The following is a 21,286-nucleotide window of genomic DNA, read 5'->3' on the forward strand; positions in this document are numbered from 1 at the left end:
ATTCCTAGGCGTTATCCCAGGGTCATGAATTCTCCAGTGCAGGTGGGGAAGGAGGGTGATACTTGTGCACAGTAATTTCATAGGACCGGAGGGCTTATGTGTTACCTGTGACCATGACAAGTTCTGGAGTCCAGAAACTCGGATAGAGTTTCTAGAACCCCGCACCCTTCACATACTGACTGAAGCCCTGCTCTGGGGAGAGTGCCATTACAGTACCATGTGGCATGCGAGTGTAGTGGTAATGCTCCCCGACCAAACCGCCAAACCGAGGGTTAGACTGCTTATTCTCGCCGCCCAATAACGAGATGCAGATAAACTAGGAAAGAAGGGAATTTTTTTCTGTAACCGGGTACAGGGAGAAGGCCTGGAAAATATCCCAGACCAACTCAGAATTACAAAGTTTTCCAGAGCTTATATATCTTCTAAGCTATATGTATATGTGTAAGTGTTGCCTTCATCTAAAGACATAAGTGATTAATGAATTATCTATAAGATCTGCGTCCTGAAGACCTTCCTCGGGAGCCTTAGTAAATTTACTTAATCTAAATGGGTTCAGGTGCTGGGGTGATTACCCTTATATTCTCTCCTGCTAAATCATGGAGGTTTGCGGAGTTCCCTCAGACCGCTAGTAAACTTGTTTGTGGAGGCCCGGGGAGTTTCCTCGGATGCCCAGTAAAACTTGTTTAATTCTAAACGGATCCTGTTAAGAATTCCTTTGTGGCTGGGCGCGATGGCTCCTGCCTGTAATCCCAGCACTTTGGGAGGCCGAGGAGGGCAGATGACTTGAGGTCAGGAGTTCGAGGGCAGTCTGGCCAACATGGTGAAACCCTGTCTGTACCCAGAAGTATAAAAAATTAGCTGGGTGTGGTGGCATGCGCCTGTAATCCTGGCTACTTGGGAGGCTGAGGCAGGAGAATCGCTTGAACCCAGGAGGCGGAGGTTGCAGTGAGCAGAGATGGTGCCATGGCACTCCAGGCTGGGCGACAGAGGAGACTCCATCTCAAAAAAAAAAAAAAAAAAGAATTCCTTTGTTATTTTATCATGCTTCAAGGTCCAGGAAAGTCTTAGGCAAAACTCTTGCTGGGCTTTTGTTACATTCCACCCTTGTTTAAGGGCACTGGCTAGCTCTTTCACCTTTTAATATGAAACTCAACCACTCAGTACTGAAACAGTTGTTATGGAGGCCTGCATTAGTTAGACCCCACCTGCCACAGTAAGTGCTTCTGGAGAACAAAACCAGGTAGATACATATAGATCTAGTCTTAATCCCTCAAATTGACACCTTTTTCAGTTTTTTCATCTGAACAAGAGATGAGTTTCTGAGTTGATCAACATGCAATGTGTCCCTTTATTTTCATTCACTTTCCTTCACTTTTAATTTCATTGGTATGCCTGTGTGTTTGCCTTGTAGACGAGTAGTTGGTGACTGCCTCTCCAGATGCTGAGGTGCCTGTATCATTGGCACAGGCCAGTACTGAGCTGTAGGTGGAATAGGCTGTGCCTTCTGAAGCAGTATCTATTTACAATGAAGTTGCAGTCTCCCGAATTCCAGTCACTTTTCACAGAAGGATTGAAGAATCTGACAGGTGAGAGATGAGGATACCTTTTCTTGATCTGGAAACCTGTATAAATGGAGAAGTAGAGGGTTAACTTTTTAAGCCTACATTTGGATATTTTCATTGTTGTTTTAATTATTTTTTAAGAAAAAAAAAAAAAATAAGTAGAGGGTCTCTCTTTGTTGCCCAGGCTGGTCTCAAACTCCTGGGCTCAATCCTTGGCTTCCCAAAATGCTGGGATTACAGGTGTGAGCCACGGTGCCCAGTCTGTATGTTTTCATTGTTGGAAGAAAGGCTTGGCTGGGTGTACCCAGCCTGTAATCTCTTGGGGAGGCCAAGGTAGGAGGATTGTTTGAGCCCAGGAATTTGAGGCTGCAGTGAGCTATGATCATGCCACTCTAGCTTGGGCAACAGAGTGAGACCCTGTCTCAAAAAAAAAAAAAAAAAAAAAAGAAAGAAATATTAAAAGAAAAAAGAAAAGCTTACATATGGGTGATCCAAAAATACAGCTAAATCACTGGAAAAGGCAAGAAGTTGACTGCAATAAAAAGCATGGCTTTTCTGTATGCTGTGCTAAGTACTTTCCATACATTACAGGACTGGTCCTACTGACTTAATGAGTACGTACATTTTGACTTGTTATGTGGAAAAGGAAACAGATTCTTAGGCATGTGAAGTGTTTTGTCTGTGTTTCTGTAATTACTAACTAGAGAGCTGGGTTTCGAACTTACGCAGTCTGATTTCAGAGCCCAGCTTGTAACCACCAAGCTCTGTTTCCTTCCTAGGTATAAGTGCTTTCATGAGAACTGAAGGAAGAAGGAAATAGGAGTTACCTCCATTGTGCACGTTGCAAAACCTGTCTGGAGGGAGTATAGGAAATGGCTTTAGCTAAGCGCCTGACTTACAGCAAGTAGTTTCTTGCTGTTGCCACAGTTTTATTAGTATTGGTTCTTAATGTCATCTACTGATGTTGCTATAAAGCAGCCACACAGTAGCATTACAAAGCCTGTAGGAATTTTAGTAGCACCTAGCACCTTCATAAATATATTTAATAGTATATATAGAAATATGACCTAAACAGCACTGGCTATCTATTAGATTTACCTGGGGAGCTTTAAAACACATGCTGGGGTTCTACCTGCAGCCTACTGAATTAGAATCTCTGGGTGGGATGACCATCTATGTTTTTAATAAAAGCTCCACAAGTTAATTCTGATGCAAGAAGATAGACGAACCATTACTTTAACATGACTCACTTTATATTAGCTTATTCTCAAAGCTACTTTCCTGTTCTTGAAATTAGATGATGGCTTTTTAGGTAGGTGCCAGAGATAAATGGCCCAGAATATGTTGATTCTTTTAGGCAGACTTTAAGTAGAGGGCTTAAAGGCAGATTTGGTTATGCCGATGCTTCACTATCTTTTTTAATTGGAGAGAGTGAAAATTACTAAAAATTCACTGTCCAATAGACATTTATGAGCCCATATGTAATATAAACTTTTCTACTAACCACATTAAAAAGATAGAAATGGTAAAATAAATTTTAATAATTATTTTTAGTACATCTAATTTAATCCAATATATATAAGATACTATCAGTATGAATTTTGTATAAAAATTGTTCATGAGACTGGGCACAGTGGCTCCCACCTGTAATCCTAGCACTTTGGGAGGCTGGGGGCGGTGGCTCTAACCTGTAATCCCAGCACTTTTGAGTGGCTGAGGCAGGTGGATCAATTGAGCCCAGGAGTTTGAGACCAGCCTGGGCAACATGGTGAAACCCCATCTCTACTAAAAATAGGCAAGCATAGTGGTATGTGTCTGTAGTCCCTGCTACTTGGGAGGCTGAGGTGGGAGGATCACTGAAGCCTGGGAGGTGGGGGTTGCAGTAAGCCGAGATTGTGTCACTCCACTCCAGCCTGGGCAACACAGACCATGTCTCAAAAAAAAAAAAAAAAGTTATTAATGAGATATTTCATATTCTTACTTGGAAGTGTTTGAAATCTGGCATGCATTTAATACAGCACATCTGAATTCAGACTCACCACATTTTAAGTGCTCAGTAAGTACAAGTGGCTACTGTTTGAATAGTGCAGATTTTGAAACTCTGATTTTGGGTTGAGTTGAAGTTTTTTTCTTTCTGTGTATGCCCTTCACAGCCCCCAATTTTTCAACTTCAATTGCAAGAGGCCTCTTGGAAGAAGGAGTAGTAATTAACTCTTGATGGCCTAACTCAGGTCATTCTGCATTTTTTGGAAATAAGGTTCTAGATATTGATTACTATAGTTTCTTGAACATCATTTTAACAAGTGTGTTTAACTTTCTAAACCTGACATTGAGAACTGGATTTTCTCCACCCTGAGAAATGAGGTTCTAAGGAAGTTAGAGCCTAAGTGGTATGGTAAGGTAGAGGTGGTGGTTGCTTTCAGAGTCCTGTCCTTGAAGGACTAGCAAATGAGAACATGGATATATTCTAAAGTTGACTTTTTCTAGGCTACTGGAGAAGTGGCAAGAATGGAATCTTTTAGTGCAACGATCAACAAGTTAGAATGTCAAAGACTTGAGTGCCCTGGTAAAATGTAATGTTCTGTATAAAAACAAAATGTACAAAAACACACAGCTTTTGTGATGGCTGCTGTATAGTGATACTTGGAGTTTAAATCCTGTACCAGTTTTCAAATCTTAATAGCTGCTTTGCCATGTGTAAAATTAGTTTTCAGTATGTAAGAATATGAGAGACTAGAATAGTGTATTATTGTCATATCATAAGGGTTTTATAATTTGTCAGGTTATTTTATGTATCTTTCTTTTTGCTTCAGGACAATCACATGCTAGTGGTATATAAGATTATTTCTCAGCTGGCTGCAGTAGCTCATGCCTGTAATCCCAACACTTTGGGAGGCTAAGGTGGGAGAATTGCTTGAGCCCAGGAGTTAGAGACCAGCCTGAGCAACATAGTGAAATCCCATCTGTACAAAAATAATAATAATAAATTTAGCCAGTTATGGTGATGCACACCTGTAGTCCCAGCTACTCAGGAGGCTGAGGCAGGGGATTCCTTGAACTTGGAGTCAAGGCTCTACAGTGAGCTGTGACAGTGCCACTACATTCCAGCCTGGATGACAGTGAGACCCTCTCTCAAAAAAAAAAGAGTATTTTTCTGTCCTAGAGATGCGGCTGAAGTTCCCAATGCGGATGATTTTTGCCTGAGCTAACAGCAGTAATAGATGAGCAAGGACTTCTTTGGTCTGTTGGCTGTTGTCTATAGGTGGTGATAGTGCTCAGTGTTATGTGATGTCAGAAGGCCATCATATTAAAATTTAGCACAATAGGAACAACTGATCACTCTCTTGAAGTCCGGAACTCTTAGAACAGATGGTCTGTTTTCCTGTAGTAATGCTTACATCATGTCTTCCCACTCATAGCTCCCACTCACTGCCCCTTACCCCACCCCAGCCTCCAGTTGTCAAAATTCAAAGCTGTAAAGGGAAGAAGTTCATGAAAATTTAATTAAAAATTAACATTAAAAAGAGGTGACAATTATAAAAGTTTTCTGACATTAATGTATGGTCTTTTGAATTGCTAATAAGAATAATTAACACTTGCTTTCTATCAGATGTGGCATTTGGAGCAAATAAACACAGTTTAGGGATGATGGGAGTCTGCATTTCTTGACTTTTAGGCTTAAGTTTGCAGTTAAATTTGGTTGCATTAGGTGTTGTTTTCACTGAATTATTTCATTGAACGTAGCTTGCAAAGTCTTTTGAAATGTTGACTGCATCCCTGTTTCTGTAAGATTGAAGATATCAGTAACAGGAATAAATACATCTTTAAGGTTGATAGTCCCTGCTGTTTTAGGCCAATGTGAAATTATGCTTTTCTTATAATTTTTATGACTGCTCTTTCATATAGACAGATAAATATGCCTTGATATGTCTTTCTCAATTGTCTTAAATGTTATTTTGAAAATCCTGAATGGCAAGTTTTTTGGAATGGTTTAATAACATAGGGCTGATCAAAATGGTGAGTATATTACTTTGAGTTCTGGATCTCTTTGTAATGCAGTTAACTTACTAACTTTGAATTTACCGTTTTATTTTAGTAAAGCCAGCATGAGAATCTTAAATCAGTAGTTATCTATGTAAATTAAGCCTTGACCTTCTTCATTCCATTATTTATAGTAGGTTCAAATGAATGTAAAACTTGCCCTTTATTTGCTTGAATTTCAGAACAGCTACATGATACTGTTTTAAGAAAACTTAAAAAATCCCAATACTTTCCAGTGAAGTCATTCTTTTTTTATAGCTAGAATATCCTAATTCAGTTTAATTATGAGCCAAATTGGCATAAAGATGAATAAGATAGGTTTTCTACCCTGAGAAGTGGGGAGACAAAGACATAAAACAGGTAATTTTAATATAATTGGTATGTATAAAGATGCACTGTACTAGTCTCTTAGAAGAAATTCACCTAACCTCACCTTCAGGTGAGGCTTCCTAAAGTGAATCACAACAGATAAGTAAGAGTGAGCTAGATCAGTGTTTTCCAACTGGGTAGTTACCTCTTAGTGGGCCATGAAGTCAATTTAGTGGTCATGACCTATATTTAAAAAAAAGAAAGAATAGAATAGATTGCATGGTATGAAGGGCAGATTTTCTTTTATGATGCTTTTGTTTGCCATGTAGACATACAAATTTCAGTGACTGCTATGTGAATGTCTTAGCATGGGTTATGGGCCAAGAAGTGTGACAGCCAGCCATTGAGCTAGTGTAAATTGGGGAGGTGTTTCAGCGAAGTGACTCACACAAGCAAAATTATGGAGGAAAACTACGGGGAGAGTTTGGTGTAGACAGCTGGTGCAGGCAAAGTGTGATGCAAAGTTTAGCAAGAGATGAGACAAATAGGTCATGGAAGCCTTTGGATATAGCACTGAGGAATTTGGGTACTGTGTTGTGGGTAGTTAGAAGGAGCAGTTAATGCGTAGCATAATTAACCTGGTGTTGTGGGTACTGTGTTGTGAGTAGTTAGGAGGAGCAGTTAATGCATAGCGTAATTAACCTAGTGTTTTAGATCCCCAGGTCTGGATGGTGGAGGCTGGATTTAAGGGACGCGATGTGGTCCTGGAAGTGGGCCTTGATGGGAAATGTGGCATTAGGGGAATATGAGCACTTCCTCTTGGGGAGAGCTTGTGGAAAATATATCCTTAATTAAGAGGGTAGAGGGAGGGAGCATTTTTTTTTTTTTTTTCTTTTAATTATACTTTAAGTTCTAGGGTACATGTGCACAACGTGCAGGTTTGTTACATATGTATACATATGCTTTGTTGGTGTGCTGCACCCATTAACTTGTCATTTACCTTAGGTATATTTCCTAATGCTGTCCCTCCGCACTCGCCTCTCCCCACAATAGGCCCTGTTGTGTGACGTTCCCCTTCCTGTGTCCAAGTGATCTCATTGTTCAATTCCCACCTATGAGTGAGAACATGTGGTGTTTGGTTTTCTGTTCTTGCGGTAGTTTGCTGAGAATGATGGTTTCCAGCTGCATCCATGCCCCTACAAAGGACACGAATTCATCCTTTTTTATGGCTGCATAGTATTCCATGGTGTATATGTGCCACATTTTCTTAATCCAGTCTGCCACTGATGGACATTTGGGTTGATTCCAAGTCTTTGCTATTGTGAATAGTACAACAATAAACATATGTGTGCATGTGTCTTTATAGCAGCATGACTTATAATCCTTTGGGTATATCCCCAGTAATGGGATAGCTGGGTCAAATGGTATTTCTAGTTCTAGATCCTTGAGGAATCGCCATACTGCTTTCCATAATGGTTGAAATAGTTTACAGTCCCCCCAACAGTGTAAAAGTGTTCCTATTTCTCCACATCCTCTCCAGCACCTGTTGTTTCCTGATTTTTTAATGATTGCCATTCTAACTGGTGTGAGATGATATCTCATTGTGGTTTTGATTTGCATTTCTCTGATGGTGAGTGATGATGAGCATTTTTTCATGTGTCTGTTGGCTGTATGAATGTCTTCTTTTGAGAAATGTCTGTTCATATCCTTTGCCCGCTTTTTGATGGGGTTGTTTTTTTCTTGTAAATTTGATTGAGTTCTTTATAGGTTCTGGATATTAGCCCTTGTCAGATGAGTAGATTGCAAAAATTTTCTCCCATTCTGTAGGTTGCCTGTTCACTCTGATGGTAGTTTCTTTTGCAGTGCAGAAGGTCTTTAGTTTAATTAGATCCCATTTGTCAATTCTGGCTTTTGTTGCTGTTGCTTTTGGTGTTTTAGACATGAAAGCCTTGCCCATGCCTATGTCCTAAATGGTATTACCATCTTGTAATGGTATTATCCATCTTGAATTAATTTTTGTATAAGGAGTAAGGAAAGGATCCAGTTTCAGCTTTCTACTTATGGCTAGCCAATTTTCCCAGCACCATTTATTAAATAGGAATCCTTTCCACATTTCTTGTTTTTGTCAGCTTTGTCAAAGATCAGATGGCTGTAGATGTGTGGTATTATTTCTGAGGACTCGGTTCTGTTCCATTGGTCTATATCTCTCTTTTGGTACCAGTACCATGCTGTTTTGGTTACTGTAGCCTTGTAGTATAGTTTGAAGTCAGGTAGCGTGATGCCTCCAGATTTGTTCTTTTGGCTTAGGATTGTCTTGGCAATGGGGAGTCTTTTTTGGTTCCATATGAACTTTAAAGCAGTTTTTTCCAATTCTGTGAAGAAACTCATTGGTAGCTTGATGGGGATGGCATTGAATCTATAAATAACCTTGGGCAGTATGGCCATTTTCACAATGTTGATTCTTTCTATCCGTGAGCATGGTATTTTCTTCCGTTTGTTTGTGTCCTCTTTTATTTCACTGAGCAATGGTTTGTAGTTCTCCTTGAAGGGGTCCTTTACATCCCTTGTAAGTTGGATTCCTAGGTATTTGATTCTCTTTGAAGCTATCTTGAATGGGAGTTCATTCATGATTTGGCTCTCTGTCTGTTACTGGTGTATAAGAATGCTTGTGATTTTTGCACATTGATTTTGTATCCTGAGACTTTGCTGAAGTTTCTTATCAGCTTAAGGAGATTTTGGGCTGAGACAATGGAGTTTTCTAAATATACAGTCATGTCATCTGCAAACAGGGACAATTTGACTTCTTTTCCTAACTGGATACCCTTGATTTCTTTCTCTTGCCTGATTGCCCTAGCCAGAACTTCCAACACTGTGTTGAATAGGAGTGGTGAGAGAGGGCATCCCAGTCTTGTGCCAGTTTTCAAAGGGAATGCTTCCAGTTTTTGCCCATTCAGTATGATATTGGCTGTGGGTTTGTCACAAATAGCTCTTATTATTTTCAGATACGTTCCATCAATACCGAATTTATTGAGAGTTTTTAGCATGAAGGGCTGTTGAATTTTGTCAAAGGCCTTTTCTGCATCTATTGAGATAATCGTGTGGTTTTTGTCTTTGGTTCTGTTTATATGCAGGATTATGTTTATTGCTTTGTGTATGTTGTGTTGCATCCCAGGGATGAAGGCCACTTGATCATGGTGGATAAGCTTTTTGATGTGCTGCTGGATTCGGTTTGCCAGTATTTTATTGAGGATTTTTGCATCGATGTTCATCAGGGATATTGGTCTGAAATTCTCTGTTTTTGTTATATCTCTGTCAGGCTTTGGTATCAGGATGGTGTTGGCCTCGTAAAATGAGTTAGGGAGGATTCCCTGTTTTTCTGTTGATTGGAATAGTTTCAGAAGGAATGGTACCAACTCCAGTACCTTGTACCTCTGGTAGAATTTGGCTGTGAATCCGTCTGGTCCTGGACTTTTTTTGGTTGGTAGGCTATTATTGCCTCAATTTCAGAGCCTGCTATTGATCTATTCAGGGACTCAACTTCTTCCTGGTTTAGTCTTGGAAGAGTGTAAGTGTCCAGAAAATTATCCATTTCTTCTAGGTTTTCTAGTTTATTTGTGTAGAGGTGTTTATAGTATTCTGTGATGGTAGTTTGTATTTCTGTGGGGTCGGTGGTGATATCCCCTTTATCATTTTTTTATTGCATCTATTTGATTCTTCTCTCTTTTCTTCTTTATTAGTCTTGCTAGCGGTCTATCAATTTTGATCTTTTCAAAAAAACAGCTCCTGGATTCGTTGATTTTTTTTGGAGGGTTTTTTGTGTCTCTGTCTCCTTCAGTTCTGCTCTGATCTTAGTTATTTCTTGCCTTCTGCTAGCTTTTGAATGTGTTTGCTCTTGCTTCTCCAGTTCTTTTAATTGAGGTGGTAGGGTGTCAATTTTAGATCTTTCCTGCTTTCTCTTGTGGGCATTTAGTGCTATAAATTTCCCTCTATGCACTGCTTTAAATGTGTCCCAGAGATTCTGGTATGTTGTATCTTTGTTCTCATTGGTTTCAAAGAACATCTTTATTTCTGCCTTCATTTCGTTATATACTCAGTAGTCATTCAGGAGGAGGTTGTTCAGTTTCTATGTAGTTGAGCGGTTTTGATTGAGTTTTTTAGTCCTGAGTTCTAGCTTAATTGCACTGTGGTCTGGGAGACAGTTTGTTATAATTTCTGTTCTTTTACATTTGCTGAGGAGTGCTTTACTTCCAACTATGTGGTCTATTTTGGAATAAGTGTGATGTGGTACTGAGAAGAGTGCATATTCTGTTGATTTGGGGGTGGAGAGTTCTGTAGATGTCTATTAGGTCTGCTTGGTGCAGAGTTGAGTTCAATTCCTGGATATCCTTGTTAACTTTCTGTCTCGTTGATCTGTCTAATGTTGACAGTGGGGTGTTAAAGTCTCCCATTATTATTGTATGGGAGTCTAAGTCTCTTTGTAAGTCTCTAAGGACTTGCTTTATGAATCTGGGTGCTCCTGTATTGGATACATATGTATTTAGGATAGTTAGCTCTTCCTGATGAATTGATCCCTTTACCATTATGTAATGGACTTCTTTGTCTCTTTTGATCTTTTTTTTTGTTTTTGAGACGGAGTCTTGCTCTGTCGCCCAGGCTGGAGTGCAGTGGCCGGATCTCAGCTCACTGCAAGCTCCGCCTCCGGGGTTTACGCCATTCTCCTGCCTCAGCCTCCCGAGTAGCTGGGACTACAGGCGCCCGCCACCTCACCCGGCTAGTTTTTTTGTATTTTTTTAGTAGAGACGGGGTTTCACCGTAACCGTTAGCCAGGATGGTCTCTCGATCTCCTGACCTCGTGATCTGCCCGTCTCGGCCTCCCAAAGTGCTGGGATTACAGGCTTGAGCCACCGTGCCCGGCTCTTTTGATCTTTGATGGTTTAAAGTCTGTTTTATCAGAGACTAGGATTGCAACCCCTGCTTTTTTTTGTTCTCCATTTGCTTGGTAGATCTTCTTCCATCCCTTTATTTTGAACCTTTGTGTGTTTCTGCATGTGAGATGGGTCTCCTGTATACAGCAAACTGGTGGGTCTTGACTCTTTATCCAATTTGCCAGTCTGTGTCTTTTAATTGGACTATTTAGTCCATTTACATTTAAGGTTAATATTGTTACGTGTGAACTTGATCCTGTCATTATGATATTAGCTGGTTGGTTTGCTCGCTAGTTGATGCAGTTTCTTCCTAGCATCGATGGACTTTACATTTTGACATGTTTTTGCAGTGGCTGGTACCTGTTGTTCCTTTCCATGTTTAGTGCTTCCTTCAGGATCTCTTGTAGGGCAGGCCTGGTGGTGACAAAATCTCTAAGCGTTTGCTTGTCTGTAAAGGATTTTATTTCTCCTTCACTTACGAAACTTAGTTCGGCTGGATATGAAATTCTGGGTTGAAAATTCTTTTAAGAATGTTGAATATTGGTCCCCACTCTCTTCTGGCTTGTAGAGTTTCTGCTGAGAGATCTGCTGTTAGTCTGATGGGCTTCCCTTTGTGTGTAACCCGACCTTTCTCTCTGGCTGCCCTTAACATTTTTTCCTTCATTTCAACTTTGGTGAATCTGACAATTATGTGTCTTGGAGTTGCTCTTCTGGAGGAGTATCTTTGTGGAGTTCTCTGTATTTCCTGAATTTGGATGTTGACCTGCCTTACTAGGTTGGGAAAGTTCTCCTGGATGATATCCTGCAGAATGTTTTCCAACTTGGTTCCATTTTCCCTGTCACTTTCAGGCACACCAATCAGACGTAGATTTGGTCTTTTCACATAATCCCATACTTCTTGGAGGCTTTGTTCATTTCTTTTTACTCTTTTTTCTCCATACTTCTCTTCTCACTTCATTTCATTCATTTGATCTTCAATCGCTGATACTCTTTCTTCCAGTTGATCCAGTCGGTTACTGAAGCTTGTGCATTTGTCACATATTTCTCGTGTTATGGTTTTCATGTCTATCAGTTCTTTTAAGGTCTTCTCTGCATTGATTATTCTAGTTATCCATTCATCTATTCTTTTTTCAAGGTTTTTAGTTTCTTTGCGCTGGTTATGTAGTTCCTCCTTTAGCTCTGAGAAGTTTGATCGACTGAAGCCTTCTTCTCTCAACAAAGTCATTCTTCGTCCAGCTTTGTTCCGTTGCTGGCGATGAGCTGTGTTCCTTTGGAGGGGGAGATGCGATCTGATTTTTTGAATTTCCAGCTTTTCTGCACTGCTTTTTCCCCATCTTTGTGGTTTAATCTGCCTTTGGTCTTTGATGATGGTGACGTACTGATGGGGTTTTGGTGTGGGTGTCCTTTCTGTTTGTTAGTTTTCCTTCTAACAGTCAGGACCCTCAGCTGTAGGTCTGTTGGAGTTTGCTTGAGGTCTACTCCAGATGCTGTTTGCTGGGGTATCAGCAGCGGAGGCTGCAGAAGATAGAATATTGCTGCACAGCGAGTGTTGCTGTCTGATTCTTGCTCTGGAAGCTTTGTCTCAGGGGTGTACTCCGCCGTGTGAGGTGTGAGGTGGCGGTCTGCACCTCAGTTGAAAATGCAGTAATCACCCATCTTTTGTGTCGCTCACGCTGGGAGCTGGAGTCTGGAGCTGTTCCTATTTGGCCATCTTGCGCATGCCCCCGCATTTGTTATTTTTAAGCAAATCATTTTAAGGAGTCTACAGAGAATGGGGCTGAAAGATGTGGGAAGAATAGGTAGAAGAGGAGTGTGGGCAGGATAGAGAACAGAAGACGTCGAGGTAGGGACAGAGGATTATGTTCTGAGTTGTGATTAGAGGTGCTGGAACTTTGATGTATGATGAGTTTATTTGAACACTCGTGTCACTGCCCACTAGCCAAAGACCAACAGGGACACAAGTTGGGTTGTTACTCCTGGCAGTGAGGAGCAACATGCTGAGTGGGGAGTAGCATGGTGACCCTGGAGAACCCAGAGGTATACTCAGTAAGAGGACTTTAGAAATGACTTCTTATAGGAGTTGGGCTTGTATTGGGTCATTTTGGAAAGCATTTAAGGTAGTAGAGCTTTGCAGTAGGTTAGATGCTCTCAGGAAGCAGAATTCTCTGATTGGGTGTCTTAATAATGCTTTCCTAGAAGTTGAGTACTGTTGTGAGATTAAACCTAATTGGTAAGGCACAGTCACTGTTACCAACTATTGTAGGGAGTATCATGGACAGTGTTCATGTTTTATGTATGTTTAGGTGATTACAGAGTTGTCTTGATCGATCCATCGTGGCACAGAATGGGCTTGTCTGATATTGATGTTTTGTGAAATTGTTTCTGTTCCACAGGACCCAGGACCTAATATTGTGACAGGCCAGCTCCTGGATGCCATTCTTACTAGGTTCCATGTGGGCATATGGATATACTTATAGTGGATTTTACTTTATCCTGTACATATAGAGGAGTCAGCTATATGCTTGCTTATAGTTGTTCAGTGTCCAAACGGTTCTACCTAGAGCACAGATAGGAGTTGATTTTAGAACTATATACAGATCATTTCTTGAAGGACTTTTAGCTATAACCATTTATCATAAGTGGTATAGACTAATGTTGTCTGATAGTTTGATGCATGAACATCCTGCTCAACATCTATTTATACACACAGGGAAATAGAAGAACATGTTACCATTTCTAAAGTATGCACATAAATGGGGAAAAGAAAGTAGAATTGTTTGATTTACTTTTTTCTTTTCTTTTCTTTTTTTTTGAGATAAGGTCTTGCTCTGTCACCCAGGCTGGAGTGCAGTGGCATGATCATAGCTCACCACAGCCTTGAACTCCAGGGCTCAAGCCATCCTCCTACCTCAGCCTCCCAAGTAGCTGGGACTACAGGTGTGCACCATTGAACCTGGCTGTTTTTTTTTTTTTTTTTTGTAGAGTTAGAGTTTTTGCTGTTTGCCCAGGCTGATCTTGAACTCCTGGGGTCAAGTGATCTTTTCGCCTCAGCCTTCCAAAGTATCAGGATTACAGGTGTGAGCCACTGCGCCTGACCTGCTTTAGTCTTTAGTAATACTTCAAATTTATATTGATCACTTTGAGGCATTGTAGAATTCTGAATTATCTTCTGAATAAGCAAAGGAAAATTCTGCAAGTTCCCTGTTTCCCGTTGGTCCTCAGAGGCACTCTCCTGAAGACAAATCTTTTTACTTCTTTGAGCCTTGTTCTAATTTTTCATAAGAAAAGCCTCAGTTAAATGAATCTCTGCTGTTCCAACTAGATGGAAAAGCCTCGTACTTTGTGGTTAAACACATTGAAATAAAGAACTTGGAAACAAAAATCTTTTTTTCTCTTATCTCAGAATTATTTGTCAAAGAGAATCACGAATTAAGAATAGCAGGAGGAGCAGTGAGGGATTTGTTAAATGGAGTAAAGCCTCAGGATGTAGATTTTGCCACTACTGCTACCCCTACTCAAATGAAGGAGATGTTTCAGTCGGCTGGGATTCGGATGATAAACAACAAAGGAGAAAAGCACGGAACAATTACTGCCAGGGTGAGTCAAAAGTTTGACAGTTAATTACATTGGTTTTTTGGTAATTTTTTAAAACTTAATAATTTTCTCTAGTTAAAAGCAAATAACGAAAAGTCTAATAAAAAAAGTCAGTCTCTTCTACCCGTCTGAAACCCTGCAGTCCTCTGTTCTTACAGTAATGTTTAATTTTTATGTTATTTCTCCATTTCTAAAAAGACCTTTTTAGACTACGTGTTTGTATACTACGATGTTTACTTTTTAGTTTTTACTATCTCAGTTTTAAGATGTGTTATGTATTGACTTTCCATGAGGGAAGATGATTTAGCTTTCTTACCACACCCTTCTCAACAACAAGCACATGTAATTCTCATACTTCTATCTTCCTAGTATATTTATATCATAATTTTTGGTTAAGTCAATATTCAGGGTTCATGTTTATGACTCTGTATTGTTTACATCCAGATTGTGGAGTATATTGTGATTACATTTCTTCTATCGGCATGGTTTTTAATTTTCCTGCAGTTAATAGCATTTTTCTTTTACACAGCTTTCCATGTACCACTAATTTATTCCTGCACTCTGTCAGATCTGTAGAGTTCCTCTCAAAAGATTTAAACACATTACATCAAGTTTCAGTTGGGTTTTTGAGAAACATCTTACTTGGTGCTGTCTTCCTGCTCCAATATGGACTTTTAGGAATTTCCTTGGCCTCTCTATTTTGTTAGATCTCCTGTTTCCTGGGTCCCATGTGCTGTTCTCTCTTGGCTTAAGCCCTCATTTTAATAATCCAATACCTGAGGAAGCCTTACACGTCTGAAAATGTTTTTATTTTACCTCCACACTGGTTTGATAGTTACGGTTATAGAATTCTAGACTGGGAATAATTTTTACTCAGAAATTTAAAGGTATTGTTTTCTAGCTTCCAGTACTGCCACTAAGTCTAGTTCCATTTAGATTTCTCTTTTGTTTAAAAACCTGATTGCCACTATTGCCTTTTGGAAGTCTTTCTGATCTTTTTATGTCTAATGTTTTTAATTTCAAGATGATATAACTTGTTTTGGATTTTTCACTTATTATGCAGGGCACTTAGTGGGCCTTCTTATGTTTCTTTCATAATTTCATCCCTTTTGTTAAATGTTTTTTCCTTTGGAAACTCCTATTATTTGGATGCTGGATTACTGGGACTGACCTTCTAGTTTTATCTTTTGTCTTTATTTTACATTCTCCTGTCTTTTACTTTCTATGAGAGTGCCTTAACTTCGTTTCCCAGTCGTTGTATAATACTAGCAAGTTCTGTGGTCTTGTAGAATTTCAAGAGGTCTTTCTTAGTATATTTCTTTGGAAAGCTCCCGTTCATGTTTCAGATACAAGATCTTTTCTTTCTCTTAGGATATCTACTATAGTTATTTTGCAATGTCTTTGTTTCCTCTGAGTTTTTTCTTTCATGTTGGCTTTCTTTAAATGTGGGTATTCTTTGGCTCTGCCTTTATATTTGGCTGATGCTGTATACTCGAGGGCTTTATTGTAGTTTTGCATGGGAAGTGTCAGCCAGTTGGGACTCCCAGTGTAAGTCTCAGTAGGAGTTTTCATTAGGAGAAATCAGAGAAGAATACTCCAGTATTATGCCAGAGAATGAGCCTGATTGTTAGCATCTTGAAACCAAGTAGGGAAAGGGATGAGGGTCGTGTTAATTTTCACTTTAATTTTGTTTTCATTATGATGCTTCATTCCCATGAGCATCTGTGCCTGGTGCAACAAGTTCTGATTATTTTTGGTTCAACCTTTCTAGAAGGGTCAATCCCTGGTTTCGGCCTCGTTAAGGGATTCATTCTAGGTGGGTCTGATTATTTCTTAAAATGAGTTTCAGACAGTTTTCCTATTTCAAACCTTACCTTATTCTTTGCCTTCAGAGATACTTGTGCCTCAAATCAAATTCTTGAGTTTTGGAATTCTATAGTGAGAGATAGATGTAGCTTGTATCTAGAGAAGAGTATGTATGAAATTGAGTGAAATCTTACAACAGACTTCTGGTGATCATTAATGGCTTTCACTTCCTAAATGAAGACATTCTTAACTTTTGGCACATAAAACACTTTATTCTCTACTCCTAAATGCTAATATGCTGTCTGTCAAATATACTTTCTCTTTTACATATATTCCTCTTTCTCCACCATGCCTTTGGTCATCTTTTTTCTTCATTTGAAATTTTCCTACCATACCTGCATGTACAAACCCTGCTGCTTTTTCAAGGCTTGGCACAGATGCCACCCTATCACAGAGTTACACAGCTTCCCCAGCTGGAGATAGTCTGTCTTCCTATGATAGAGGTAACTCTTTATTTTAATTTATTTCTTTCTTTTGAGACAGGGTCTCACTCTGTTACGCAGGCTGGAGTGCACAGTGTGATCTCAGCTCACTGCAGCCTCTGCCTCCCGGGCTCTAGCGAGCCTCCCACCTCAGCCTCCCAGGTAGCTAGGACCACAGGCATGCACCACCACACCTGGCTGGTTTTTTTTGTATGTTTGGTAGAGACGGGGTTTCACCATCTTGCCCAGGCTGGTCTTGAACTCCTGAGCTCAAGTCATCCACTTGCCTGGGCCTCCAAAATGCTGGGATTACAGGCATGAGCCACCACCCCTGGCCTTTATTTTAATTTCCTTGGGAATTATCAGTAAGGGAGTTGCAGGATCTGTTAACTGTACTTTCTGTTTATCAGTCTTTTGCTCAATGGCATATGTTTCATAAATTGACATTCACCTCTTTGCAAACAGGAGCTATTAAAAGTATTTCAGATAATAGCTTGATTTGAAATTGAAGAACATTTTTGAGGGTTTCTTCACATCACCTGGCAGAGGTGACATGTTTGTGTGTTAAACTCATCTTTTTTAATCATGATGGGTATTTAAAAAAAAAAATCAGTCTTTGGATCTGTTTTTGAATGACATGGATATCTTTCTGTTTCAATGTTTAGATATGGTAGTTGATGTTAAAAAGACTGTAACTGTCAGGGCTTATAGTACCATCTCTATAAAGACAAAAACTTGTTTTTTTTTTCAATTCAGTAGTATGGAAACCTAATTTTAATGACAACAAAAACCCCATGTATTTAATTGCAGCTTCATGAAGAAAATTTTGAGATTACTACACTACGGATTGATGTCACCACTGATGGAAGACATGCTGAGGTAGAATTTACAACTGACTGGCAGAAAGATGCAGAACGCAGAGATCTCACTATAAATTCTATGTTTTTAGGTAATACTTGCAGATAAAACCATGTTTTGAGTCTATCAGAATGCCTTCTTTTCAAATAAAACCTACATTCTGGAAACGTTATTCAACTTCAGAATTTGCGTTAATTTCTTCTAAGAGATGGTTTAGCAGATTGCGTAAAAGAATAGACTCTGGGCCAGGCGCGGTGGCTCAACGCCTGTAATCCCAGCACTTTGGGAGGCTGAGGCGGGCAGATCATGAGGTCAGGAGATTGAGACTGTCCTGGTTAACCTGGTGAAACCCCGTCTCTACTAAAACTACAAAAAATTAGCTGGGCGTGGTGGCGGGAGCCTGTAGTGCCAGCTACTCGGGAGGCTGAGGCAGGAGAATAGCATGAACCTGGGAGGAGGAGCTTGCAGTGATCTGAGATCACACCACTGCACTCCAGCCTGGGTGACAGAGCGAGACTCCGTCTCAAAAAAAAAAAAAAAGAATAGACTCTGGAGCCAAAATCCCTGGGGTGAAATTCTGACTCCATGACCCACTAGCCACAAAACAAAAACGTTAATTAATACTGGCTTCCTCTGTACAGCTGTTGTGAGGTTTAAGAGTTAATAATTGTAAATGCTTAGAACAGTGCCTGACACATGTACACAACACATTCAGTCAGTGCTAACTTCTTAACTGCATCTGAACAACATTAACATTTCAGGGAAGGAAAATGCACACACGGTACATGTACACACTCCACACACACCCACACACACCCAGGATCATTCTTTTTCCTTTGCACTACCTTTCATGCATGTGTATTCACTCTTTCTTCTGCTTCCCTGGAAAACAATGGTGAATGACTTCACCTTTTTTTACTGCTGAGCCTACACACAACCTCAGATTCATTTTTAGCATTGTTTTCTAGGAATCATCAATAATCAGAGTCGGTATGTAAGATGAAACCTATTTATTTCAGCTTAACTTTTATGTTTAATGAAAGCACTGGGAATTATATGGGGTAGATATGAATTACGTTAGTGTTTTGATACGTTACTGATGCACCATATGTTGTACTTTAAGACAAGCCCTTTATGTTTAAGATTTTGGATTAAAAAAGGATGAAACATCTGCTATTCATAACCTAGTTTGTAGCAACAATAGTGGTAAAAGGATGAAGTAATAGGATTTGCTTCATGCATGGTTGGGCAAGAAGTTTATAAGCTAAGGTGGGATCTCTTGCTGATTACAGTAATGGCAGATACAATTTCTAGGGTACCTACTGGGTTCTAGGTACAACACTGGGTACCTGATATACTTTATTTCATTAAACTCTCAGAAAAACTTGAGACTGAGAGATAGTAACTTAGTTTAAGGCACAGAGAACCATTATTTTGGCTTGTTTCCAAAGCCTAGGCAATATATGACCATAGAGAGCCCAATTGGTGTGTTTTCTCTCAATTAATGTAGTCAGAGCTCCATGTATTTATTTATTCTCATATTTACTCATAGAAGAAACTGCTCCAAGTAGTGCAATATAGAGAGTCTTGTCTAACCGACTTATCATAAGCATACTGAAAGAGAGAGACTAACATTCTTTGTTTCAGTGTCCTAGTTTATAAAATAAAAGCTGTTCTTATTGGAACTATCATTTTCTGACATTTACTGAACCCTCATAATGTACCAGGCACTGTTCTAAGCACATTATATACAATTTCCTGACAACCCTGCGAAGCAGATACTGCTATTTAACCGATGGTAACTTGCCCAAAGTTGCACAGTTTGTAAAGTGTAGGATCGGAATTCCAACGCAGGCAGCCTGACTCCAGAGGTCACAGTCTTAACCACTACATTATTCCCTGCAACTCAGCTGTATTTCATATTTTTATTTACTGTATTTTAAAAGGATGATATTCAGAGCAAAACAAAATACACACCAATATGATACTTACTAAGCTTTGTGTAGTTTTCTATCCTGGCTTTTTCCAAGCCTTATTGGATCAAGCATTCATAGTTCTGGCATTTATGGTTGGTTACTTCGCTTCCCAAACCCTTATTTTTGCTTTGATCATATTCCTGTGATTTTTTTCCTACAAATTTTGATCTTGCCTTTAGGTTCCCCAGGGAGAGTTACAAGTCTCTTCATTAGGAGAAATAACACTGAGATGGATATACCATATTTGCTACTTTGTTATCATATTTTTGTCTGTTTATGTATTTTTTTTTTTTAGTCTTCATTTTCTTTTATGTCTTTTTGAATCTGGAGCCTTTGAAATTTGCCATATACGTCAAGATGGTTCCCTTTTAAAAGTTACTATGCATATAAAACTATTAACAGCTTGGGAAGAGTTAAGCATTAAGTGTGAACTTACCAATATACTGTTGCTTTTCGGATAATCAAAGAGCATTCAAGTTCAAACACAACCAAGAGGTATTTTTGATAAGTAGTTGTCAGTGCCTCTTTTCTGTAATGCTACAGAGTGAAGTATCTCATAGGATCACTGACCTCCCCATTTGGTTAGCTGAATGGTGTCTGTGTTTCAGCTCTCAATTCCTTTTTCTTTTTCTTAAGTTTCCATGGTAACCAACTGTCTTAGTTTGTCTGACCTTGAAATATTTCCTTGGATGTGTGATTTTCAGCTTTAAAACTAGGAAAGTCTCAGGCAAACCAGTATGAAGTGGTCACTCTACTAATTAATACTTAAGGTTTTATGTACATATATATAAAATTATTTTATGTCGCTTTTTCTTTTTTGATTCGACATATGAACATTTGTTTATTACCATTTTTGTGAATGGCTAATAGATTAACATGGTTCAAAATTCACAAAGTGTTAAAGGCTCTGTAGTGAAGTCTCCTGATCTATAATGAACAGGACTGCCCGTTTTTACCACACCCTTGCTAACACTATTATCAAATGTTTGCATCATTGCCGATCTGAAAAATGCTATCTTGAAAATGTGTATTTACTGGCCGGGCATGGTGGCTTATGTCTGTAACCCTAGCACTTTGAGAGGCTGAGGCAGGCGGATCACTTGATGTCAGGAGTTCGAGACCAGCCTGGCCCATATGCCACAACCTTGTCTCTACTAAAAATACAAAAATCAGCTGTGTGTAGTGGCAGGTCTACTTGGGAGGCTGAAGCAGGAGAATCACCTGAACCTGGGAGGCTGCAGTGAGCTGAGATTGCACCAACTGCACTCCAGTCAGGGTGACAAAGTGAGAATCCGCCTCAAAGAACAAAAAATGGATTTATGACTAAGGTTGAAAATCTTCATTATTAAAGAGATTTCTATATTTCCTTTATATGTAGCCTATTTTTCTATTTATGTGGCCTTTTTATTTAGAATAATTTTTATATATTATGGAAATTAGCCATGTTTTTTTATATGGGCTTACGTATATTTTTCCAAAAATGTCACTTATGACTTTCTGTGCGACAGTAGTTTCTGCCATACAGGCATTTTTGATTTTTTATGTCATTCAATTATTTCTTCGAAAATTCTGTTGTTTTGTGTTTTGTTTTCTGTTTTCTTGCTAAGTAGAGTTTGAAAGATCTTCCCCATTCCAAGATTATGAAATATTTTCATTTCTTCTGTTAATCCTGTTATGTATTTTTTCCATTTTATTTTGGCTATTGTTTATTTTCCCATATTGTGAAAATTAGC

At 39.3% G+C, this 21,286-nt stretch overlaps 1 protein-coding gene and 1 long non-coding RNA gene across 7 annotated transcripts in view; one reads left to right on the plus strand and one right to left on the minus strand.

The window, feature by feature from the left end:
- The window catches only part of TRNT1 (tRNA nucleotidyl transferase 1), a 54,043-nt gene that overhangs the window by 23,460 nt on the left and 9,297 nt on the right, over positions 1–21,286 (plus strand). For all 6 annotated transcript variants that reach the window (XR_004436978.1, XM_033210489.1, XM_033210488.1 and 3 more), the window contains 3 exons: positions 1,412–1,586; positions 14,241–14,434; positions 17,530–17,668. Coding sequence is in view for 5 of the 6 variants with exons in the window: in XM_033210489.1 (XP_033066380.1) it covers positions 1,439–1,586; positions 14,241–14,434; positions 17,530–17,668 (481 nt within the window). In the remaining variant the exon portion in view is untranslated. The remainder of the gene's footprint in view (positions 1–1,411; positions 1,587–14,240; positions 14,435–17,529; positions 17,669–21,286) is intronic.
- LOC117083167 lies at positions 1,535–20,627 on the minus strand. The gene is made up of 3 exons (XR_004436979.1): positions 19,990–20,627; positions 16,306–16,393; positions 1,535–1,622 (listed from the first exon to the last, which is right to left on the minus strand). It is a non-coding gene; the product is annotated as an uncharacterized LOC117083167 (long non-coding RNA).

This window comes from Trachypithecus francoisi, unplaced genomic scaffold (genome assembly GCF_009764315.1).
Source record: "Trachypithecus francoisi isolate TF-2019V2 unplaced genomic scaffold, Tfra_2.0 Lachesis_group0, whole genome shotgun sequence".
Classification (NCBI taxonomy): domain Eukaryota; kingdom Metazoa; phylum Chordata; class Mammalia; order Primates; family Cercopithecidae; genus Trachypithecus; species Trachypithecus francoisi.